This window comes from Camellia sinensis, chromosome 4 (genome assembly GCF_055761805.1).
Source record: "Camellia sinensis isolate YWXY chromosome 4, ASM5576180v1, whole genome shotgun sequence".
Lineage (NCBI taxonomy): Eukaryota > Viridiplantae > Streptophyta > Magnoliopsida > Ericales > Theaceae > Camellia > Camellia sinensis.
Window position 1 is genome coordinate 158,151,643 of NC_138964.1, and position 25,995 is coordinate 158,177,637.

At 35.7% G+C, this 25,995-nt stretch overlaps 1 protein-coding gene and 2 long non-coding RNA genes across 5 annotated transcripts; 1 reads left to right on the top strand and 2 right to left on the bottom strand.

The window, feature by feature from the left end:
- The first annotated feature begins 6,375 nt into the window (after positions 1–6,375).
- Positions 6,376–9,646, top strand: LOC114262922 (uncharacterized). Of its 2 annotated transcripts, XR_003629492.2 has the most exons (3): positions 6,395–7,348; positions 7,667–7,792; positions 8,014–9,646. It is a non-coding gene; the product is annotated as an uncharacterized LOC114262922 (long non-coding RNA). The 2 variants fall into 2 exon arrangements; XR_014327737.1 differs by lacking the exon at positions 7,667–7,792 and having other exon boundaries at positions 6,376–7,348.
- Positions 7,744–10,760, bottom strand: LOC114262921 (COBRA-like protein 4). Its single transcript, XM_028203384.2, has 6 exons — positions 10,075–10,760; positions 9,898–9,977; positions 8,983–9,439; positions 8,752–8,899; positions 8,394–8,671; positions 7,744–8,290 (listed from the first exon to the last, which is right to left on the bottom strand). The coding sequence occupies exons 1-6, from the start codon at positions 10,202–10,204 to the stop codon at positions 8,007–8,009; spliced, it is 1,377 nt and encodes a 458-aa protein (XP_028059185.2). The 5' UTR covers positions 10,205–10,760; the 3' UTR covers positions 7,744–8,006.
- Positions 10,761–13,833: 3,073 nt separating this feature from the next.
- LOC114262923 (uncharacterized) lies at positions 13,834–14,485 on the bottom strand. 2 transcript variants are annotated; one of them, XR_014327739.1, is made up of 2 exons: positions 14,196–14,485; positions 13,834–14,106 (listed from the first exon to the last, which is right to left on the bottom strand). It is a non-coding gene; the product is annotated as an uncharacterized LOC114262923 (long non-coding RNA). The 2 variants fall into 2 exon arrangements; XR_014327738.1 differs by having other exon boundaries at positions 13,834–14,116; positions 14,196–14,484.
- Between the last annotated feature and the right edge of the window lie 11,510 nt (positions 14,486–25,995).

Genomic DNA, 25,995 nt, shown 5'->3' on the forward strand with positions numbered 1-25,995 from the left:
TCAATTCGATTATATAATTATTGATATCTGATTAATAAACGGTACAGATCATAAAAATAAGCCCATAATGCACCTCAAATTGAGACACAACAGTCACTGTTTTTTCTCTCCTTTTCAAGAAATTATTCATTGCCTCAGAAATATTGTTTTAAATTATTTATTTTTAGACAAGTATCTAATTATCTCTCCAAATAAGATAAAATTTTTAGGCAAGTGTCCAATTATCTCCTCAAATGAGACAAACAAGTAATGGGATTCACTGTTTCAACCAATAATACTTGGGATACCATTTAAATGACATATCTATTTAACTGAAATATATATATATATATATATATATCAAATCATCTAAAACTCCAAAACTATTTTTAAAACATACAAACAAACAAATTTTCATTTTTTCTAAAGTCTATCTAAAAAATTATTTTTGAAATAATATCTCAAAACACAAATTAAAACAATCCTAACTCTCTCACGTGGCACCATAGACCATTTATTTTGGGGTAAATTACACTTCCTCCCTTTATGTTTGACCATTTTTTTATTTTGACTCTTAAAATTTATTTTTTTTACTTTAACCTTTATATTTTAAGTTTTTCTCACTTTTATTCTTAAAATTAATTTATATTATAATCACGTGACATAAAAATATTTTATTTATAGGGTGGTGTGGGATGATCTAAATAAGTACATTTTTTGACTTTTTATAAAATATGGCTTGAGTTTGAAGTGATGTGGTAGAGAAGTGATGTGACTTAAATAAGATGATGTGACTTGAATAAGATTATATGACTTTTTGACTTTTTGACTTTTTTTGAAGATGCCAAACCAAGCCACTCGCACCTCTAACATAAACTTAAACTCTAATATAATTATATATTTTTTATATTATGTGACAATTATTGTGCCATTTTTTGTCTAATTTTGAACAATAGTTAGCTTTAGATGTACAATGAGAAAAACTTAAACCATGAAAGATTAAAGTGAAAAATAAATAAATTTTAAGAGTCAAAGTGAAAAAGTAGTCAAATATAATGATGATCAAATGTAATTTATCTTTTATTTTTTTGTATTAAAACATTAAATTAAATAGGCTATAATTATTGAGTTAATTTAATTTTTTTAATAAATAATTATAAAAATATTTTATAAAATAAATAGTCCAAATTAGCAAAACACAAAATATAATGAATCTTACTTAAGAGGGTAATTTGTAAACAAATTGGGCCAAGCTAGGAAGAGTCTTCTTTGGGAGTTGGGCCGAGATAAGGGCTGGCGTAGCTCTGTCTTAGGCCAAGAAGACATCTCATATTTCGGGTTTGGGCCAAACTATAGGCTGAGGTAATTATTTATGTAGCACGGTCCTTGATCATCTAAACATCGGGTCGGTCAGAGATGGGCTACCAGTGACCTGACTTAGCTATCCTGGACTGAGGTATCAGTGGAGGGAGAACCGAGCTAAAGGATAGCTCTGCAGGGCATCATCTCAGAGTCAAGACTGACAGTGGTGCTTAAAGTATCACCGAGCTGTGTGAGCATGGTTGACCGCAATGTCAGTCGAGGTAAGGGTTCAGCCATCTCACTTGGCTTGCAGTGATGAGGGTGTTTTATGGATAATCATTATCCATGGGCTTGAGACTCCTAGGAGGACTCTGCTAAGGAGAGTAGAGTCCTGCTAGGATTATGCAAAACCATCTCACTTGGTTGGTAATGAGTAGGAGTGTAACTCCTAAGAGGACTTTGCTGAGAAGAGTAAAGTCCTACTAGGATTGTGCAAACCATCTCACTTGGTTGGTAGTGAGTAGGGTGTGTGATTCCTAGAATGACTTTTATAAGGAGAGTTGGAATCCTACTAGGATTGTGCAAAGTAAAGTCTATAAAAGCTCATGACCAGACCTATGTACAGGTATCACAATTCTTACTCTAGAATACACAGAGTTTATTGTCTATTGTCTAGTTGCTGACTTAGGCATCAGAGGGGTTTTAGGCACAAACCCGCCGGCTAGCTCGTGTTTGTGTTTTCAGGTGGCAAAGCAACGATGTTTGGAGGAGTGCAAACTTGATCAATAGAATTATACGAGAAGATTATTTCTGTGCTCATACAATTGGCGCCGTCTATGGGAATTACACATAGAACAAAACTTTTTGATCGAGTTTTCCTCTCTAGTTGAAATCAATGGCGCACAACGAAGATTTTTCGCAATCTGCTATAGATGGGCAAACCTCGGAAGAGGGTAGGAGGCGCGAAGGTTTACCTTCTATCCCACCCATGGCGGAATTAGATCCCCAACGAAGGAATCCGCGGAGAGAATCGAGAGAAAGACGGGGCTCAAGTCCACATCGCTCTTAAAGCCCTGATAGACAGAGGCGGAAGATGGATCCTCAGGTTCTCGAAGATCGCGTAAGGGAGCAAGACGAAGTAATAAGAAGAATGGTGGTTGACATACAGTCTATGAAGAGCCAGATAAAAGGCAAAGGGGTGGCAGTAAAAGAGCGGCGCAAAGGCAACACATACTCTTGCCACTCAGAAGATCGTGACAGACAAGTCACACCATCACAAACTAAAAGTAGAAACCTCAGGTCGGGCGATACATAATCAAAGACTTCCAAGACACGCTACTCCAGGCCTGAGAGAATGAGGACTGAAAAGGCTCAAAAGAGAGAACACACTCAGGCTCGCGACCCCCGCAGAGTCTCTGCACTACAACGATTGGCTCCTAGAACACATGGGAGTGTCGAGGTTGAAATTCCAGAGCCACGTCTTGCCTATGAACCAGCAGACAAAGCATTAGCAAGGTTGCAGAGCTCACTGTTCATTCCGGCAATAGAGAACGCATCATTATCCTCAGGCTTCCACCAGACCAAATTCACTACTTATGAGGGGAAGTCGGACCCCTACATACACTTGAGCCACTTTTACCAGGTTATGGCCGTGTATCAGCGAAACGAGGCTCTAATGTGTATCATGTTTCCTTCTAGCCTTGGTGACCTGGGTTTAACGTAGTTTGAAAGGTTGCCAGAAGGTAACATAGCTTCGTGAGCGCAACTAACGGAGGCATTTGTGACCAGATTCAAAACAAACACCAAGACACCAGTGGAGATTGACCAGCTTCTCTCCATAGACATGAACGAGAAAGAAGCATTGAGGTCTTACAATAATCGGTATTGGGAGACTTTTAATTAGATTGGAGATTGCCCTACAAACCTAACTATCGCACAGTACAAACGAGGTTTGCCGGCTAGCAATAAGTTGAGGGATTCAATGATAATGGCGTCACCCCTTACTATGGAAGTCCTAATGAAGAGAGTGCACCAACACATCCGGGTAAAGGAAGATGGGGCGCGCACCAAGGTGGAGTCTGGCACAACAGTGATACCAGACAAAAAGCCTTTAGCCAGAGTTAACACAGTTGACAAGTAGGACTGACCGCGCAAAATTCTTTGCCCAACTGGGGGCAAAGTGGGTTGGCAGGTTTGACCAACTTTTTCTAAATAAGCCTTTGCCCAATTGGGGGGCAACAAAAAAGGTTGGAAGGTTTGACCAACACTTTTTTCATTCCTAAGCCGAGATAAGGATCTAGGCTGCAGGAAGTTGGCAGGTATGACCAACATTTAGCTCTCTTTAGCCGAGATAAGGATCTAAACTGAAGAAGGTTGGCAGGAATAACCAACATTTAGCTCTCCTAAACCGAGATAAGGATCTAGGCTGTAGGAAGTTGGCAGGTATGACCAACATTTAGCTCTCTTCAGCCGAGATAAGGATCTAGGCTGAAGAAGGTTGGCAGGAATAACCAACATTTAGCTCTCCTAAGCCGAGATAAGGATCTAGACTACAGAAAGTAGGCAGGTATGACCAACAAAAATTTTGCACTCTTTGGCCGGGAGGACAATTACCTCGGCCAAAGTAGGTTGGCATGTTTGACCAACAAGTTTTTTGGATTCTTCAACTGAGATGCGTATCTCGACCAAAGAAGGTTGGCAGGATCAGGTAAGGCCAAGCTAATTAGTCTGGCTAGGTTGGCGGTCGGAATAATGTAAAACATTGAAAAAAAAACACAACAACCGAGCAAAGAGATCGAAATTTTTCATTAATTGGAAAATGATTACAAAAGGTGTGGCATATAGCCCGGTTACACTAAAAGAACGCATTCTCATATGATTGCGAACTCGAAGGATATAAATATTAAAGGCAAAAAGGCAGAGCTGTTCAAAATTTTGAAAGTACATGACGATTGTAACAAGAGAACGAGAATAATAGGGGTATGCCACGTATCTTGGGAATGACGTCGTGCCAAATTAGTAGAAGAACATGTTGAGCAACTGACAAGGCTTATTGGGGCCGAACGAGCTATGAAACCGAACAACTTTTTATCTCGGCAGAGTGGGCCGTTCTTAGCTCGGCTGGAGGAAAAATAATCCCAATCATGCTTCGCAAATGGAATTAAGGGGCAATTGAGAGGGTAATTTGTAAACAAATTGGACCGAGCTAGGAATAGTCTTCTTTGGGAGTTGGGCCGCGTAATGGGCCGCGATAAGGGCTGGTGTAGCTCGGTCTTAGGCCAATAAGACATCTCATATTTCGGGTTTGGACCGAACTATGGGCCGAGATAATTATTTATGTAGCACGGTCCTTGATCATCTAAACATCGGGTCGGTCAGAGATGGGCTACCAGTGACCTGACCTAGCTATCTTGGACCGAGGTATCAGTGGAGGGAGAACCGAGCTAAAGGATAGCTCTGCAGGGCGTCATCTTAGAGTCAAGACTGACAGTGGTGCTTAAAGTATCACCGAGCTGTGTAGGCACGGCCGACCGCAATGTCAGCCGAGGTAAGGGTTCAGCCATCTTACTTGGCTTGCAGTGATGAGGGTGTTTTAGGATAATCATTATCCTTAGGCTTGAGACTCCTAGGAGGACTCTGCTAAGGAGAATAGAGTCCTACTAGGGTTATGCAAAACCATCTCACTTGGTTGGTAGTGAGTAGGAGTGTCACTCCTATGAGGACTCTACTAAGGAGAGTAAAGTCCTACTAGGATTGTGCAAACCATCTCACTTGGTTAGTAGTGAGTAGGGTGTATGATTCCTAGAAGGACTCTTATAAGGAGAGTTGGAATCCTACTAGGATTGTGCGAAGTAAAGTCTATAAAAGCTCATGACCAGACGTATGTACAGGTATCCCAATTCTTACTCTAGAATACACAGAGTTTATTGTCTATTGTGTAGTTGCTGACTTAGGCATCGGAGGGGTTTTCGGCACAAACCCGCCGACTAGCTCGCGTTTGTGTTTTCAGGTGGCAAAGCAACGATGTTTGGAGGAGTGCAAACTTGATCAACAGGATTATACGAGAAGATTATTTCTGTGCTCATACATTACTAATCAAATTATGCCTTCTAATTTAGATCTGGATTGGAGGAATCCAAACTCCAAATTAAAATTTCATCATAGAGTATACTTGTAATATCATGCAATCAAACATAAAGATCTCCAAAAAGAAAAATATAAGAAATCATTTCACTCATGAAATTTTAAGAAAATTGTAAATATAAAAATACAAAAACTCACTCTATTTGATTTGTAATTTTTAAAAACAATTTTTTGAATTTTTAATCTTCATTTTTTAAATTTTACTTCATTTAGGTATACGTAAAAAAATATATAAATTATATAAAATATTTTTAAAAATTCATTGAATATAAGAAATATATATAATATATTTTCATATGTTGTGAGCATATTGAATGATTTTTTTATTTTTTTATTTAAATTATACAAAGGCTTGGTTTGGGAAGTAGGTTGGCTTTTTGGCTTTTTTGGCTATTTTACCCTGAGCTAAAAAGCTTGGTTTGGGAAGGGCTTTTTGACTTTTTGGCTTTTTTGACTTTTTTTGTGAGAGAAGAATGTAATAGCATCTCCAATGCACTAGGCATATAATACTTGTTAGTTAAAATGCCTAGTGTGATTCATTTTTTTCAATTCCAATGCACTAGGCATATGATTAGGCATGTTGGCTCAACTCATATTCACTAGCTACATGTAGCTAGCCTTCAACGCTAGGCAAAATATATTCAATCATTAGGATCATTTCCCTCCATCTTTGTTGTTGACGTGACATTCTATAAAATTAATAGTATTTGAATAAATAGTTAAAATAAAGAGCATGGTTGGAGTAAAAACATAAAACAGTTGATAGGCAAAATAAAATATATACTTTATAGTAATATTTAGAGAGGTAAAATGCCTACTACCGTTGGAGATGTTGAATGTAATATTTTGTTTGTTATGACTAAAATAGCCTATTTTATTTTTTATAGCTAAAATAGTCAAAAAAAAAAAAAAAAAAAAAAAAAAAAGCCTCAAAATCAACTTGCCAAACAGAGGCGTAGTATTTTGCTTCATCTTCGTCGTCAATTCAACAATCCCATCATCGCGTTCTTCTTCATTCTCATATCTCTCTCTCTCTCTCTCTCTCTCTCTCTCTCAATTGCTAGGACTAAAACCCTAAAATCATGGGTCAGTCGATCGGCTCGTTCGAGATTACGGGGGTTTGTTGGAAACAGTGAGTGATTGAAGTCGATTGTTAATGTGATCATGGGTTTGCGAGCTATGCTGAGAAAATGGTGAAGAGTTTGCCAATTGAGATGAGTTCTTTCCTGACTAAAAAGGGTGTTAGTGGACATGGATGTTGTGGGTGTTCCTCGCAATGTGGAAACATTAATTTAATTCGATGTTATGTTAGTTGTTTGTGTAAAATTCACAAGACCGAAGATGCCTTGAACCTGTTTGATAGAATGGGTGAGTGAGTGGGGATGTCACCTACCCAGATGAGATGAGAAAACGTTTCTTGTTCTATCTAATTAAGAGTACTGGGGAAGGAAGGAAGGAAGGAAGGAGTCGAGATGATTGATAATCAAATGAAGAAATCTGCAGGATTCGGGGAAGCACTCAATAAGAAGAATGCCTGTATCATGTATTACGGGTTTCTTAAGATTTTGTGTGGAATTGAATTTGAGAGAATTTGATCATCTATGAGTGTAGATGAAGGAGGATGTTGTAATGTAATCCTGGGATTCAAACTTATGACTTGTTTTGATGGGGAAGTTGGTTGATCTGATCACGGCCGTGTGAATTGAGTAGGGTTCCATTATACAACTTTGATCCTTTACTTTTTATGCTTCTTCTTGTTTCGGTTTTACTGTTGGCAACACTTGAATTACAAATAAAATCCAAATTGAAGGGTAAATTTTGTTGTCTATGCATTTGCTTTTGCTTTTGTTTTTGAATGATAGGAAATGAATAAGATAAACGGAAGCTTGAGCGAAGAGAAGGCATCAGTCCCGATCGTGCGCAGGTAATTATTTAACTTCTCCTAGTGATTTTTTAAGGAAAATATCTTTATATATATATATATATATTTTTTTTACTTGCTATGATTTTTGTAAGCATTGTGAAATTTGTGATCTTAATTGTTAAATAATAAAAGATAGAAAGGATAAGATAGATCATGAGATTCAGTTATATGTCAGTAGTTCAATATTTCAATTATGGTATAGATGCAATGTGCAAATTTATCAAGGCTGACTAAAATGTATATTTTAAATTTTTGTTGTCAGGAAAAAACATTTTCGTTGCCAAGCTAGTTAACTTTTTTTATCCCGTGTTTGTTCAGCTTCTCAAGCTTGCAAATCTGTCTGAGCTCTGTTTAAGATAAGATCGTATGGAAGCTAAAATAAACTACTAGAGTGCGATGAATATACTGGGATATATATTTTTGTACTACGGACAAACCTTATAGGTAATGGTACAATACAAATTAGTATGGAATTTATATTCTCTTTAATTGTTCACAAACTTGACCTTTATTTGTCTTCATATAGAACATCTTCTTTCTTCTTCTTTTTTCCTGCATCTGGCCATCGCTCCTATCCCTTGAGAAAGATGATCATTCCTTCAAAACCGCTTTGCTCAATTTCTCTTCCTGGCATAACCTAAAAAACCCGTGTTCATGATCAACAGATGAACAGCAACGTCAACAGCACCGAAGCTGCCAGTGTCAAAAATGCAATATGATTTCCTTTGGCAGAGTTTGGTAAAACTGGATAGGCGTCGGGAGGTGGAAGCTTGCATTCATCCCCATTAAAGTAAACCTTCCGAGGGAATGCCCATCCTTGCTTGAACGTAAATGTTTCCTGGTTCTTTTGAAGAAGTACCTCAGATTGGACATTTCCAAACGGTCCAGCTTCCATTAGCAGGTCATTGTAGAATTTCATGCCGTAGAACATGCCAGTGTCATCTGCATGTGGTCAACATAGTATCCAAGTACTAAGCTTCGTGTTTGGAGGTTGTTTAGTGGAAATGCAAGTAATAATAACATGTTCGAAGTCTCGGGCACTCACTTATGGATTGGTAGGGGACAAGAGGCTTGTAGTCAAAGCTGAAAACTTGAGTCACGTTGTTGAGATTGGGATGCTGCGCCACAAGAGTCCACTGCGTGTAGTTCAGTTTGTAATTGAAATTAGTGATCGCTATCTTCACTCTCCAATAATCCTTGTAGTTAAGCTTCACGTGCCAGTGCACCCTTATCGGACACATATGATGAGTGCACTGTAGCAGCGGTGTACTATCCTTTCTCGGAGTATTGATTCCTGCCATGTTCAGTCTCTTCGAGTTGCTCCTGTTCGTCCAGAGCCAAAGAGCATATATTAGCCACTACTATACAGATTTATATGCATGAAAGTTGAAAAGAAGGATTACATGATGCAGTTTTTTTTGCTTTGGCAACCGCAAGAACATGTCGGACAAGGTGTGATTGTCTTGTTGTAGAAAGAAGAGAAAGATACACAACAGCTCGGGTTTTTGGAAGCCAGAAATTGCGAATAAGTACACGTCACATTCCATGTCACTGCATTCAAGTGATCAATGATCAGGATTTCACTCTCTTAAGATGTAGTATATTGAACAATGATCAGGAGAACAAAATCTTACTCAATGCTTGAGTTTTTCGCCTGCGATCTGGAGTGAGAAAGACTGTGGATGGCACAATCTTTGCAGGGCCGCACGTGTACCCTGGTCCCGGACCCAGGAGAGTGAAGTTCTTGGGAAGTTTCACTGTTTTATTGGAAGTCCCAGCCTGTCCAACGCTGACCTGGAAGGCAGAGACTGCAGCCGCTGGATCTTGGCCCCATGCTGCCACAACACCGCCTTTGCAACAGTTTGAGAACTGTTGGTTGTAAGGAACTCCGGGAAGCAAGTCGACAATGGTAGGGGTTTTCTTGCAGCAGTGAGGTACGTTTCCTTTGAACTTGGAACAATCTCCTTGCTCAGTGGCTTGTGCTCCAACCATAGACCAAATCACATCCTTCTTTGCCCATGACCATGTCAAGGTCCACCCGGGGCTCATGATGTGCCGATACATTTGGAAGTTGTTCATTGTCACTGCAGCCTGGATGACTTGTCAAATGACCATAGTATTATGTGTGTGTATGTAGGGCTACAAACGAGTCAAGCCCAGCTTTACAGGGCTTGAGCTTGACTCATTGGTTTATCGAGCTCGAAATTAATCTAATTAGAGCTCAGATCAGCTCGGTTCGTAAATAGTAATCCTGCTCAAGCTCAACTTGAAGCTCAATAAATATTATTTTATATTAAATATGCATATATAATACATTTTACATTATCTAATATATTTATCCTGGTATTTAAATTAATAATAAATGAATCGAGCTTGTTCTATCTGAAAGTCTGTTTCGGATTCATTTATATACATAACGAGCCAATGAGTCAAGTTCTTATTGACCCGCGTCAAGCCAAGTTCATGAGCAGTTCAATTTATTTGCAGCCCAATGTGTGTGGATATATATATATATATATATCAATGGTCACTATTAAGATGATACATACCACATAACCATCTGCTGTCCAGGACACTACATCCCATTTGATTGTTATGTTTCCGAACGGATCCAACGGATCGTATGCCTCTGAAATTACAAATTAATAGCTAGAAAATAAGTACCCATTACACCAAAAAGGTAGAAGAATCAAAAGTTTGAAAGACCCGTAAGCAATGAAATGTACCTCCATGAGAAATGATGATGAGTATGGTAAGGGTGCCTAAGATGAACTTGAGTCCTGCAAATGAGTGGCAATCAAACTTTTGTTTGAGGGAAATTTCCCGAACAGGGTCAGCCGATGAATCGAATGCCATAGCCTAAGAAATTCACAGGGATTGCTAAGTTTCTTGATGAGGATGTGAATGAGGCAGTGACAATTAGATGAATTTTGTGTGCAATAAAAAGGTTAAGTGGAGGTCCAAGTGAGAATGAGTGAATGGAGATGGCACACCTAATGGTTGTTAAGCTTTGTGATATTTTCATCTCTCTCTCAATTTTCATTTATGCTTCAGCAGTGAGGTTGAAGCAACACACTATGGTGAGAAGATAAAACAGCGGGTAGAATTGAGACGTTTGAACACAACAGCTCAGCAGTCATTCTCTTAGTTGTGCATAGCATACAAATCAAATTCATATTGAATATGACTAGTCACATTTTTCTTTTCTTTTATTTTCTTTTCTTTTTTTTCCCCCTTGTATACAAGATTTTGTATATGTTCTTTGAATTATATCATACAAATCAAATTCATATTGAATATGACTAGTCACATTTTTCTTTTCTTTTCTTTTCATTTTTTTCCCCCTTGCATACAAGATTTTGTGTATGTTCTTTGAATTATATTAAAACCAACCATGTGAATTTCAAGATTTTGTATATGTTTTTTGAATTATATTAAAATCAACCACGTGAATTTGAGTGAAACAATCTCCTTAATGACATCATGATTATTTTTTGTTATTGATTCTGTAATCAAAAAATACAAGTGAAATTCTATGAGCAAAGTAATTTCTTTGATAGCATCATCCTGTATGTATATTCATTATTATTAATGACTTTTTTTAGTACTAACTTTTTTACATTTTTAGAATAGAATATAGTTGCCATTTTTTTTTTTTTTTTTTTTTTTTGGGTTCTGTGAAAAAAAAATCCCTTTCTTGTTGAGAAAGTTAGGTGGGTTTTTAATTTTTTTTTTTCCATGATTAGTTTTTTTTAATTAGAGACAAACACTTTTTTAAATTTTTTTGCTTAATTAACCAAAAAAGAACTAAAAAAGTTAACGTGACAGCTTGTTTTTGGTACACAATAACAGTTTATTAACTTATATAGACCATATCATTTTTTTTATTTTTTCACACATCTTTTTGTAATAAATAAATAAATAATCAAAAAATAAACTATATCCAAAGCAAGTCGGGGTCTAATCTCTAGACTTGGTAATAATAATAATAATTTTTTATTAGTATTTAAAGAGCGTTTAATTATCACCACTCCGAAGTACTCTTTTTTCTTTTTTTTTTCCCACTTCAAAGTACTCTTTTTTCTCACTTTTTGGGGCAAGAAAAATAACCTCATTCAAATATAAAGATAGAAACAGGAGATAACAAGACTCTTACAGGCTTAAAAAAGGAACACAATACAGAATAGCAAAGCATCCTTCATCATGAGGAGAATGAAAAAGCAACCTTCATATTTACAACAATATCAAACTAAAAACTAAGACAGCTAAAAAAGGGAAAGAAGGCTCCAATCCTAACTATCAACAAACATCCAGCTGAGAGGTACCAAAAACACCCACATCGCCGTTGACCTCTGGCGATTGAACAAGCCTGCAACAAGCATCAGCCACAAGGATCAATTACAGCAGACCGCAATGGGTAAAAATTATTGCTCAAGGCTGGAATGCGTGAGCGAGCAGCAAACTTTGGCTTAGTCAATAGGCTCGTTGCATACCTTCCTTTGAAAAAAAAAAAAAACTCGCAGCAATGCAGACTTTGGGTTAGGAAACAAAAATTAATTAAAAGAAGAAACAAGGAAAACGTAATGGAGCCAATACAGCAGTGGGATCTCTAGAACCTGAAGCTGATAATCAAATAGTAAAAGCTAAAAACACGCCTCTCTGAAGCCATACGTGCATTTCACATTCCGTGTTACTGCAGATGGCATATACATAACAATTAAGTTTTACTTTATGTATGCAACAAGAAGAAAAAAAAAGGAAAAAAAAAAAAGAAAAAAAAGTAAAATATAAGAACTAGATTTTCAGCAGAATGAGCCACCACAAACTACAACCCCATTGAAGTCACTCTTCAAAAAAAAACTCCTTGTACAGCCAAACCAATCACTGTTGAACCCAAATTCAGAGGTCATATTCCCATTTCCTTGTCAAAGTTTCGATACTTAAGAAGTTACAAGATGTATGTTTCGCTACTGGATCTGGTCAAAAATGATTTTAAAGGAGAGAGATTACGACATTTTAACTGCTGTGCATGTTCATGTTTGTATCCAACTGAATATGCCTATTTTGATGCCTATGTTTATTGGCAGTGTCAACAAAACTATTCATGTTATATACACATTCTACCGGTTGAATAGAATTGCTTACATGGCACAACTTTAGGGGTTCTTTTGAAGCCAGAAAGTGCATGTCATACTCCATGTCACTGCAGAAGATGCATATATAACAAGAAGTTTTACTGTGTTACATGTATTAAGATGTATTGATCCATAAGCAAATTAATGTAATAGTCTAAAAACTTGATTTTAACAGAAAGCTCTATGAGAGAGAATTATCAGACTAAAGCCACATTAAAGTTACTCTAAAAAAACAATCTCCAAGTACTGCCAAAACAATCATTGTTGAACCTAAATTCAGAGGACATATGTTCCCAGTTTCTTAATAAGCCACAAGCTATATGTTAATAAGCTACTAACAAAACCAACTTATTTAGAAAAAGAAATCAAACCACCATAAAAAAATTTAAAAAAAAAACAAGATTATTCATCTTAAAGGATGTCATGGAGCCCCTTTGAGTGAGTGCATGTCATACTCCATGTCACTGCAGATGGCGTACATATACATAACAAGAAGTTTTACTTATGTACCAAGATGAAAAGATCCTTGAGAAAATTATGTAATAGTCTAACGAACTAGATTTTAACAGAAAGTTCTATGTGAAGGAGAGTTATACCAAACTATAACTACAATGGATTTGCTTCTAAAAAACGCTCTCTTAGTACTGCACAAAACAATCACTGTTGAACCCAAATTCAGAGGTTATGTGCTCCCATTTCCTTGTCAATGTTTTGATAATAAGCAGTCACAAGCTATATGTTTAGCTACAAAGAACCAAACTTTTTTCTTTTTTAAAGATCATTCATGTTGATCATATAATGAATTATCTTCCTTTCCCATTGGAGATCCATAATCCAAACATAATTAAAAGGATTTTGCTATTCTAATCCAAATATTAGATCCATGTTTTGGACCCAATGTGTGGCAATCAGTGGCAATCAAGTAGGCTGTGTTTGGTTCATAAAATTGAAGAAAATTTTTTTTAAGGAAAAAGGAAAAGGGAAAAGGTTTGTCTAAGTAAATTGCAGATATATATTTTATTCATATTACACTTTCTTTTTTTCATTCTAAATCACTCCTCAAATCCTAAACTCTTAGGCTGTGTGTTTGGTTTAAGAATTTCCCTTTCTCTTCTCAAATTGCCCCTCAAATCCTCAAATCCTAAACCCTTATGTCGTATTTGGTTTAAAAATTTACGAACAGATTTAAAAAGGCAAAAAAAGAAAAAAAAAATTAAAAATAGGTAAATTATTAATATATTTTAATCACATTTCCCTTTTTTTTTTTTTTTTTTTCCTCTTTTTTTTCCAAATCTGCGTTAGAATACATATGACAACTCTCTCTCTCACCTTCTCCTCGGATTATCAACCAATAGTGAACTTGTATATCATTTTTTTCCCATTAAAATTAAAAGAATATCACCTCTGACATAGAGTTCAGGTAAATAATTTTTGGGTAAAAAACCTTCCTATTTTTTGTTCCCAACAAAAAAAAATCCTATTTTTGTGGAAGTAAATTAAGCAACCTTCCTATTTTTGAGCAAACAAGTGACAACTATTCAACATCAAAGCTGACAATCTGTGATTTGAGAAATTAGCATCAAAACAAAGCCCTTTTGCTGATCAACCATCATCAGAGTAGATCTGCAAGATTCTTCAAAAGCAGAGATTAAATAATCATGTTTGATTGATGGTAAAGATAAAGAGAAAAAGAAAGAGAAAAAGAAAAATACCAGTTGGGAAAATTGAGGGGTTGGATATGATGACGGTGAAGAAGCGAAAGAAGAGAAAGGAGAGAGAAGGCCGAAAACAATAGGAATGGGTGGACTTGGAAAGCTATTAAATTCATTCAAAAGAGAAAAGAACGAAGCTTTCCAAGCCACCAATCCCCAAAGATTTTCGGCAAATATTCATCCCCCGTTTCTCATCACTTCCCAATTTTCTGTATCAGATCTTCTTCTTCGCCGCCTCTTCAATGGCCAATTTGCCTAACCCTAATAATTTACAGTCTCTCTCAACTCTGCTTCAAAGTCTCCTCTCATTCTCTAATAAAGGGATAAGAAGGCTCCTGTCCGGTTCAACACACGTCCGGTTCTGTCCGGTTAGGTCAGTGATCACCCATTCTTCCTTAATAATTTGAAATGCTATGCGCCACAAATTCTGTAGTTTAAATGGCTCAAAACACTGAAAACGACGTCGTTTTAGGTGGAAAACGACGTCGTTTTAGGTGCAAAACGACGTTATTTTAGCAGTTTCGAATCATTTGAGCTATAAAATTTGTGACCACCAAACATTTTCTTTTGAAGAGTTACACTTGTCTAAAATGTATTAGATTAGTATATTATTTGATTTTTTTATAAAATAAAAAATATATATAAAATATAAATTAAGGTTGAAGTGACGTGGTTCAAATAAATGGAATGTAACACAAATAAAATGATTGTAATCTTAGCCTCTGTTTGGGAAGGAAAAGCCCAGGCTTTTTTGGCTAAAATAGCCATAAAAAATAAAATAGGCTATTTTAGCCACAAAAAACAAAACATCAAATCCAACCCATAATCATTACAATTCTCTCTCACAAAAAAAGTCAAAAAAGTCAAAAAGCCAAAAAGCCCTTCCCAAACCAGGCTAAAATAGTCAAAAAGCCAAAAAGCCAAAAAGCCAACCCACTTCCCAAACGGAGGCTTAATGTGTTAAAGGTCTTGTTTGAAAATTGATTATTTTAATAATTTTTTTACTTTTTATAAAAAGACAAATAGAATTATATGGTAATTTATAACGATTTTTTGACTAAAATATATAATTAACAAACGAGACCTAAAATACCATGGTATTTTAGCACAGGCCAAATAAGCTTATGTTTATATATATATATATAGCTTTTTTATTGGTTTATTTTTGTTTTTCATAAATTTTTTTTAAAAAAAATAAATTTTTAGATTCTACTCAATAGGAATAATTGGAATATTAATTTTTTTTATAAAAAAATCAGAAAAAAAAGTATTAAAAAAATAGCCTTTTGTTGGATTATTTTGACTTTCTCAACTTTATTTTTTGGATTTTTTTTTTAACCGATCCAAAAAAACAAAAAAATTGAACATAATTTAGAAGGAAAAAAAAAAGTCACTAATGGCAAAAAAAAATTCAAAAAAAGCGGTGGTTTATTTGGGAGATGCCAGTGAACCCATATATATTGCTTTATTATTATTAGGAAAATGGTTGAGGTCTCGAATTTGCCTCGAAATTCATTTTATTTTATTTTATTTTTTCAAAGCTGTGTTAGTTTGGTTTTTTTTTTTAAATTTTTTTTCCTCTTTGTTCTTTATAGGGGTGATTATATATAGGGGTGCGCTAAAAAATTAAACATCTTATAAGTGAGTTGGGTTAGACTGATTGGGTAATAAAATTGACTGATCAATTTTCTTTTTAATTTTATTTTATTTTATTTGTTAGGCTATGTTCGTTTTTTTTTGCTTAATTTTTTTTAAAGGTAGTTATGTGTAGGGGTGTGCCAAAAAACTAGACATCTTGTACCAACTCATCGTACAAAATTATACAGAATTAACGAATTTTAATCAACAATCTGACTGATCAGTCAATTAAGTTGGACTGATTAAGTGATAAAATTGACTGATCAGTTAAGCTGTTTGTTAAATTTTGTTAATTTCATATAATTTTATATGATGAGATAGTGCGAAATGTATAATATTTTATATTAGACTTTTAAAAAAAATATATTATTACACATAGCAGCTGAAAAAAAAAAAAAAAAAAAACAACGGCATTCGAGCCAAATTCGAGGCCTCTATCACTACTGTTATTATTATTATCACTTTGTCACTCTTATTTATGAACTTATACAAATATAACTCTTTATTTTTCTTTTTATTTATTTATTTATTTTTTGAATGACAAAATTTCTGACATGATTGTATTTGTTGAAACTCGATTTTAATATATATTGTTTAAGAGAGTATTGATTGGGTAAGGTCAAATATAGTGGAAGGTAAATAAAAACTATCAAGTTTATAATAAAGTATAAAATTGTATTACTAAAATAATTGAGTTTAAAAATAAGAATTCACAAGTAAAACTCGAAAAATTTGATCCATTGTTATCCCTACTCTTTTGAAGGAGGCTTGAAATGAATGAAAGTGATATATTTTTATATGAGAGTATTAAAATTTATGGATTCCTAGAGGACAAAATAAGTTAATATTCGCTAATAGTGAAATGGGTCTTAATATAATTAACCCTAATTTAAATCATTCAATTCAAATATTTTATGATTTTTCTTTGATTATATAATAATCATATTCAGGCTAATTAATTAATTATATTTATTTTTAAAAATTAAGCAAAAATATTATTTAAAAAATAGTTTTTTAAAATATATTTGTTAAAATTATGTGAATGATTAGGGAAATTTATCTAAAATCCTTGTGGGAGCTCAAAAAATATCAGCTTATAGGGGGTAACCCAAACAAGTCCTGACAATGGGCCCAGCCCAAACAAAGAAGTCCATGGGACAAATATCACACCCCCCATCTATAAAAAGAGAGATCTCAAGAAATAGAGGTATATCTCACCTCTCTGCAACAGAGCATATACAACACCCTTCATTTATGCATCTCTTTCCTTAATTCAAGTGACTAACTTTATCTCCTTAATTCAAGTGACTAACTTTATCATCGGAGTATCCTTGGCCGGGAACCCCGGTTGGGCAGCACTGACTATATTCATCTTTGCAAATCTACAGAAGTTTAACTCACCTCTTCATTAGATATCATCAACAATCCATGTGAGAGGATTTTGGGTCTCACACTCCTGTTTAAGAGACATGTATATCCAAAAGTCCTATACAATTTCTTATATCCACAAAAATCTTATTGACTTGGGAAGTTATTCTATAAGATATTTTTAGAATAATTATTTTTATTTTTTTGACTATTATATCCTTATTCCTTATTCATAATCCGACACATTAAGGATTTGGGTTTCAGTTTATTTCGTTGTGTGTTTTTTTATTTGGAAATGTCAAGCACCCAACTCACTTTTTATTTGGAAATGTCAAGCACCCAACTTACTTTAAAAAAATTTCTGTTGTTGTTTGTCTCATAACTCGCGGAATTCAACATTTTCAAATTTTGAAGCATCAAATATGAAGGTTGAAGGGTATCCATTATACATTGTGATTGATAGGGTTCCCAACATTAATACAAATGTTCACATTATTTTCATAAATATTCACATCAATTTTAAATTCTTTAATAACGTTTTTTGTATCATGAATAAATGTAAGTACCTATCCTTATTGAGAGGGTAATTTGTAAGCAAATTGGGCCGAGCTAGAAAAGTCTTCTTTGAAAGTTGGGCCGCGCAATGAGCCGAGATAAGGGCTGGTGTAGCTCGGTCTTACGCCAAGAAGACATCTCATATTACGGATTTGGGCCGAACTATGGGCCGAGGTGTTTGGGCTTCGCAAATTGGACCTCGTCCTTGTTAGTTCGGTCGAAGACTGCTGCAGTTAGCTCGGTCTAAATAGACAAAATCAAGGTATCAGTGGGGGGAGAACTGAGCTAAAGGATACCTCTGCAGGGCGTCATCTCAAAGTCAAGACTGACAGTGGTGCTTAAAGTATCACCGAGCCGAAATAACTTGGTTGACCGCAATATCAGCCGAGGTAAAGATGACAGCCGAGGTAAATGAGGTAACATCAATGGCGAGGACCGAGCTGTGTATAGCTCGGCAGAGTGACATTCGATAGATTGGCTTTCGATCACACGGTCCGAATGGCAGGGGACCGAGATAAGGCAGTTCGATCAGAAATGTATAACCGAGGTAAAGGGTTCAGCCATCTCACTTGGCTTGCAGTGATGAGACTCCTAGTAGGACTCTACTAAGGAGAGTTAGAGTCCTACTGGGATTGTGCAAACCATCTCACTTGGTTGGTAGTGAGTAGAAGTATGACTCATAGGAGGACTCTGCTAAGGAGAGTAGAGTCCTACTAGGATTGTGCAAAACCATCTCACTTGGTTGGTAGTGAATAGGGTGTGTGATTCTTAGGAGGACTCTCATAGGGAGAGTTGGAATCCTACTAGGATTGTGCCAAAGTAAAGTCTATAAAAGCTTATGACGAGACCTATGGACAGGTATCCAAATTCTTACTCTAGAATACACAGAGCTTATTGTCTATTGTCTAGTTGTTGACTTAGGCATCGGAGGGATTTTCGGCACATACCCGCCGGTTAGCTCACGTTTGTGTTTTCAGGTGGCAAAGCAACATTATTTGGAGGAGTGCAAACTTGATCAACAGGATCATACGAAAAGAATTATTTCGTGCTCGTACACTTATGTACACATTTTTCACGTGCCCTACAATGTGAAAATCAATTACACATCAACATTTCACATTCACCATTTTGTGAATCATACCATACAACAACCATAGAAAAGGGGTTCCGACGTTAACATGAATATGTGCAACCCATCACTAAAAAAAGGATTACGCAATCATTAACAATACCAAAATAACACATATAATCAAAATTTGTAAGCCATCTTATTATGCATCTAATACAACAATCATACGAAGATTTTCCAAAATCAGAATTTGACACCATATAAACCAAATGTGACAACTAGGCAAACACTTAGCTGGACTCCCCCCATCTCCTCACTCATAAAGCCTCTATTTCACATTGAACATTACACATGTTTTTGAAACCCTAGAACAGATATCATACCAACATTTGGTAACAACAAGTGACAATACTTAAGTTTATGATTCATGATGACGGTGGATAAAACATATGGATTTTCTAATTCCGAATGTGACAATGCAGACTAATAAGAAAAGGATGGGTTTCTAATTTGAAATATGATTCTCATCAACAGAAAAGAAGTATAATCTCACTGATTTTAATTATGTGATGCTTTATGTAGGATTATTCTCTTTCATTTGTATATGGTAATGCTTAGTTTGGGAATTCTTTCAATTGCATCCAAGTAGAGGATATAATATTCTCTTAGTAAACTTTGAGTAAATGTGTTATTTCATGCCAAATATGCAAGAAACTAAATAGTTCATACAATAGGCATATAGGCCTCGTTTGTTTTGGGGTGTAGAGGGTGTGATGGGATTAGGATAGAGGTGGAGCTCATTTAGTATTGTGTTTGTTTGTAGAGTTGGGGAAGAGATTAGGATGAAAGAGGGGATTAAGATGGAGGTTGAAAGGGGGATTGAGATGGAGGAGGAGGAGGAGGTGGAGGTGGAGGTGGATGTGGAGGTGGAGATGGAGATGGAGATGGTATTAGAAAAATAGTGGAAAGACTAGAAATTTTTTTATTTTTTACGTGATGGGCATTTTTTTTTGAACATTAATATTTAATTTTTTATATTTTTTTATTTGTTTTATTATTTTATATAAAAATAATTTAACAATTCCTACACTAACAACCATCATCAAAACAAACATAATTTTACTTAATCCCCTCACTATCAATTCTCTCACTATAAATCATCTCCATTCTACATTTGAAAACAAACGGGGCCATAAAATTTACAAGATTTATAGTAAATGTCATTTATGATTATTAAATTAATTTAACTTTTTAAATAAATAATTTACATTAAAAAAATAAGAATGTTACCTCCCACTAATTTACCCCTCTAATGAGGTGGCATTAAAGTTATACTTTACATGATAAAATATTTAATAAATTAAAATTTAACACTTATTAAACACATCATGAGAATTAATTTTAAAAATTGATAAATTAGATATTTCAAGTATTTTTTAAATAAAAAAATCAAAAAATGTATATAGGCCTATTTTGGGAAGTGGGTTAAAAACCACTTCCTAACTTTTACATCACTTCCTCTCTCAAAAAAAAAAAAAAAAATTAAAAATTTTAACTATATTTCCAAAACACCTCATGGTATGGACGACACCTCCCTCTTAAGGAAAATTATTTAATATTCCAGTATTGGTTTAAGTAGTAACACTTGTCCCTTTTAGATTTATTTTGAATTACAATAGGACTTTGAAATATTATTTCAGACCATCATAGAACCATTCTTCTGTAGGATTGTTGAACTGATCATGTTAATTGAGTTTGATTTGTGTTGGACTTATTAAAAATATATTTGAGATTAATTTTTTAGGTAAACAAGTTAAGTTAGAAAAATTTAAATTTTTTAAAATTTTAAATTAAATTTAAACAATTTACTAATCAATTTGATAAACTTATTTGAACTATAAAAAATTCAACTATTAAAATTCAACTCGTTAAGAATTTATTTGAGATTCACTAATTATGTAAATAAATATAATTTTAAGCCCCGGTTTGTTTTCCTTCTAAGTTAAAAAATCACAAAATGATACAAAAAAAATCAAAAAAGTTAAAAAGTCAAAAATCACAAAAGGATAAAAAATATTTGTCATTCCAAAGTCAAAAAGTCAAAAAATTCAAATAAAAAAATCAAACAAATAAAAAAGTCTCAAACTAAAAAAATTAAAAAATCAACTTTAAAAAATCATTATCAAACGATCCCTAAATTGATTAGGTTAACAACTTACTCGACTTGAGTCAAATCAACTCACCCAAAATCAACCGGAGAGAACCACACACATGTCTCCTAGTAATGATTCAGACTCCCACAAAATATGTAGAGACCCTAAATTTTTTTAATTACACTTGAAACCCTGAGCCTTAGGTTAATAGCATTTTAACCCTAGTTCTGTAAAAATCTGTGTAAGGGCCCAAGTAAAGAATAATTTCTCCGTGTGTTACCATAATTAAATCATAGAACACCACTTTATGATTGGAACTATCCTAAAACTTGGTTTTATTTATTTACCTCATAATTTCTAAATTAATTCACACATTTTATTCTTATTTCTAATTTTTTTTATTATTATTCTTTCATTAATTATTTATTTGAATGGAATATTATTGTGTACTTGAATATATACATAATTTATATATATATATATATATAATATTGGTGGAAGAGTGGGTTGATGACAACAAAGAAGTAAATAAAATAAATAAATAAATAAATAAATATCTAGATATTTAGTCCCTTAGCCATTAAGCTACCTATATTATATAAATTGAGAGTTGGTCCCAATCCACACCCACGTTTTTCATCAGCTCAAGGAGAGGGTGAGAGAGGGAGAGTTTGCTCAAGGGAAGTCAAGGGGAGTAGAGAAGTGAGAAGAAGAAGAAAAAAAAAAAAGAAGACTTCTTGAAGGTAAAAATACACCTCTCCCTTGTCTTCTCAATTTTTTTTTTCTTTACCCATCTCATCCTATTGTCTAGATGCTCCCTTGGGTTATGTATTAATGGTAAATTGAGTTTTTGGTGTGTATGCATGTGTGGGTGTGAATTGGTGACATTGTCTTACAATTTTATTCAAAATATGCACTGCTGTAATTTCTAATATTTAAAAGAAATATCAAACCTGTTTATTTCTCAAATCTGAATTTATTGTAAGGTAATTGGTGTGTATAGAGCTTGTGACAATTTTATTAGCCCCTAATTGTGTGTTTTTAGGGCTTGGATAATTTGTTAAAAAATCTGGTCCTGAATATCTAAAAAACAATCCACTTTTAGTAATTTTATAAAATTCTAGAAAAATCATCTCGGGTTGGTTCTTTTGTCAAAATTTAGAAATCTGAGTCCTCTTTCCAACAGATTTAATTTGAGTGAAAACCATAGGGTAGATTGAGAGAAACGCTAGTTTTCCCAATGGGTGACAAATCTAGACAGGTTTTTGAATATAGCTTGTGGATGAATTTCTGGAGGTGCTATGCACATTCTGTGAATTGGAATTGAAACTAGACAGGTTAATTATTATTTCTGTGTAATTTCAGCCCCTAATTTGACCTAGAAGTATTTTTACCAAAGCGTTCTTGTTAGCCCTGCAGAACCAACCGGTGCTGGAAATTGTGTTCTACTATGTGACTTGTCTCTAAGTGTTTCAGGCCTTTTTAATGCTATTTCTTGCTTAACTATACTTATGTACTTATGTATGATGATCATGGACTATATTTCCTCTAGTATGTTTTTCCCATACTCGTTTAATTGACCAAATTACCGAATGTGACTAACTCACCTAGCAAAAGATCTAATAAACGGGAAATGATAAGGGGTTGGCAATGGGTGACGTTTATCTTAGTGTTTTAAAACAATTTTATACATATGCATGACATGAATTATGATGGGGTTAATACCAAATGAGTTAAGTCTTGCGTAAGCAGTTTAAGCGAACCCCTGGGTTGACCTAGATGTATTCAGACTCTATGCGGCGGTTTCAGGGTGTAAGCGAGCCCTTTGGTATGGTATGTGCAGGGTGTAAGCGAGCCTTTTGGTATGGTATGTGCAGGGTGTGTAAGCGAGCTCGAGGCACGATTTGGGTGTAAGCGAGCCCGCTTGTTGGCCATCCCTTTTGAGGTCCATCAATGCCACTGACAGGTAAATAATCGGAAGGTGGGCATAGGTGGTAAGGTCTGCAAAGCAGCAAAAGAGGGAGTTCTGAATAGTCTGGTGTTCAATCCTTGTGGTTGGGTAGAAGGATCTCTTTGGGGGGTCCTAAATGCCTAGTCTAACTACTGATTTATAAAACCTTAATGTAAGTATGTTATGTTACTTGATTTGTTTTGTGTGTGATTGATTGATAGAAGATATGTGGGTGTGTGTGTTTTTACTGGGCATTCCAAGCTCATGGCGTGTCATGCCAGGTGAAAAAGCAGCTTACGACGGGGAAGGGTATCCCGAAGACAATCAAGATGAAGTTTTAGAGCCGTGGTTCACTTGAAAATTTAGACTAGTAGTTTGTTTTTGTGTTCTCTCTTCTTTTACCTTTTGGTTTGACAATATTTGTAAACCTCTAGTGGAACTCAAATCAGTTATCCATGTTATAACTCCGCTTGTATGTGTATATTAACGTATTGTGGTTATCTATTTTGTTTGAGTTGTACTTTATATATTACTCTTGCGGTCTCAAATTTTGGGGCGTGACAAATTGATATCAGAGCCCTAGGTTCAACCCTTAACCCACGCGTGTTAACTCGTGATTTTAGATATCCTTGCCTTTCACATTACTATTTTCTGTTACCATTATACTATATCATATTAAGGGTGGACTAAAAAAAAAAATTTTTTTGTTTACCTACCATAGGATGGATTCTACATCAGAAAGCGTTGATAACTGGGGAGTTTTTCGGTTCTAGAACAGATGGGCAGTAGCTGTTAGCCCACAAAGGCTTAACCGACGGTGTCAATTAGGGGCGGAGTGCGTGATAAAGAAAGCTATTCGGAAAACAGAAGAGGATTTTTCATACTACACTACGCAAGCAAGATGAGCGTTGGTACATCGACGCCTCCAGTGCAAATACAGGGAGCTTAGGTTTGCTCTTCAGATAGAGCGGAATGATCAGAGTTTTGCTGAGCTTAGGCAAGAGGTATTGACTGAGGATCCGCGTCCAGTGATGCGTCGCGTTGGACCCGAGAGCTGTGGCTTTCATCATCCTGAGTTAGAGGTTCCGTTTGTCTCAGTACTTCCTGGAGCTTCCCCTGCATTCCCTATAGAGGTGTCGTCAGAGTACACCCCTACAGCGGCTCAGCAATTTCCGGCCTCCCCGACATATGCTCCTTTACCACCAGAGGATCCCGAGGAAGATCCCGAAGAAGACCCAGAGGAATCATTTGACTTAGGATTGTAGTAGTTGTGGGACGAACCCTTTTGTGTACCTTTGTAAATAGTGTTTTGTGTGGTTCAAGCGTGTTTTGTTTTAGTGTATACACGCTACACGCTAACCTATATAGTGTATCCTTTTGTAAGAAGAAGTTATATGCGTATATATAAAATATCTAGTTGGTTAATCTAGTGTGTTGTATGTATTTTATTTTATTTTGCTTGGTTTAATTGCATCATCCATTTAGAAAAATACATAAATTTCATACACCTCGAACCACATTAAATTAGACTATTTATTGAACGCCTCTTCACCTTCACAACAACCCTAAGCTTATATTACCCACAAACTTGGTAGATGGCGGACAATGTGGAAGCAAACGATCAAGTCAGATGCCGACGAGGACGTCCAGCTCGCAATCAAGGCGCTAATTGCGGTAGACCTATACCTGCGGAGGAGTTGCCAAGACCAGTCGGAAACCAGATTCTTGAAGAGTTATGAAGGCTTAGAAGAACACAACCAAATGAACGGATATATTTGTTATCTGAGTTCAGAAAGCAAAGACTGCCGGTGTTCACAGGTGAGCCTGACCCGAGAGTCGCTGAGAGTTGGATTCGTTAAATAGAAAAGATGTTGGAAACCATGGGTATTACTGTGCATACAGACAAGATCGCCCTGGCAAGTTATCAGCTAGAAGGAGAAGCGGATCATTGGTAGTCCTTGATGAAAAATTCTCGGGACACGACAAGCATGACTTGGGCTCAGTTCAAAGAATTGTTTCTAAGAAAATATTTCCCAAACACAGTTAGACAAGAGCGGATTTGGCAATTTCAAACTTTGAAACAGGGTGAGATGTCAGTGACTCAGTATGTAGCCAAGTTTGAAGAGCTAACGCGATACGCAGCCCAATACGTCGCAGATGAGGGAGAGAAAGCACGAAAATTCGAGTAAGGTTTAGACCCTATTATTAGAGGTAAAGTGTTACCCTTGCGCCTCCCTACTTTTGCTGATGTGGTGGATACAGCATTGGATGCAGAAAGAGAGTGGGTAGGCTCAAAAAGGATTTAGATGATGAAAACGAAGAAAGGGGGTCAGTCCTTTGTAGGGCCAAGAAGAAATGACCGAAGGAATGTGGTACGGACACCATACATCAGACCGTCGCAACAGCTGCAACAACAAAGCCAGAAAGGAAGTTTACAAACCAAGCCTATTACACAAATCCAATGTTTTCACTGTCACCAAATAGGGCACAAGAAGTCAGAATGTCCCCAACTTTCTGGGATGGGAAATCAAGCAGGGGATTCAAGCGCGAATGCTCAAGTTATTGGCGGGCAAAGGCCATGGACGAACAAGTCAAGAGGAAACCGAAAGGTTAGACCAACCGGTAATCAAAAAGGCACAGGCAGAGTTTTTGCCCTCCAAGAGGAAGGTAATGAAGATCCATCAGTAATTAGAGGTAACCTTGTACTCTATAATTCCTGGGTTCACGTTCTATTCGATTCTGGCGCATCACATTCTTTTATATCAACCTCATGTGTTAAATCATTAGGTTTTAGATGTGAACCTTTAGAAACTACTTTACGTGTTGCATCACCCTTGGGAGGAAGTACTAGGGTAGGATTAATCTGTCGAGGGTGTAAATTAGAAGTGTCAGGGTTACACTTGAGTTGTGACCTTCGGGTCATAAACATGTCCGATTTTGACATAATCTTGGGAATGGATTGGTTATCCGCCCACCAAGCAGTGATTGATTGCTACTGCAAGAGGGTGACGGTTTGCACACCTAGTGGAACGTGTTTTCAATTTAAGGGGGATAGAGAGGATTCCC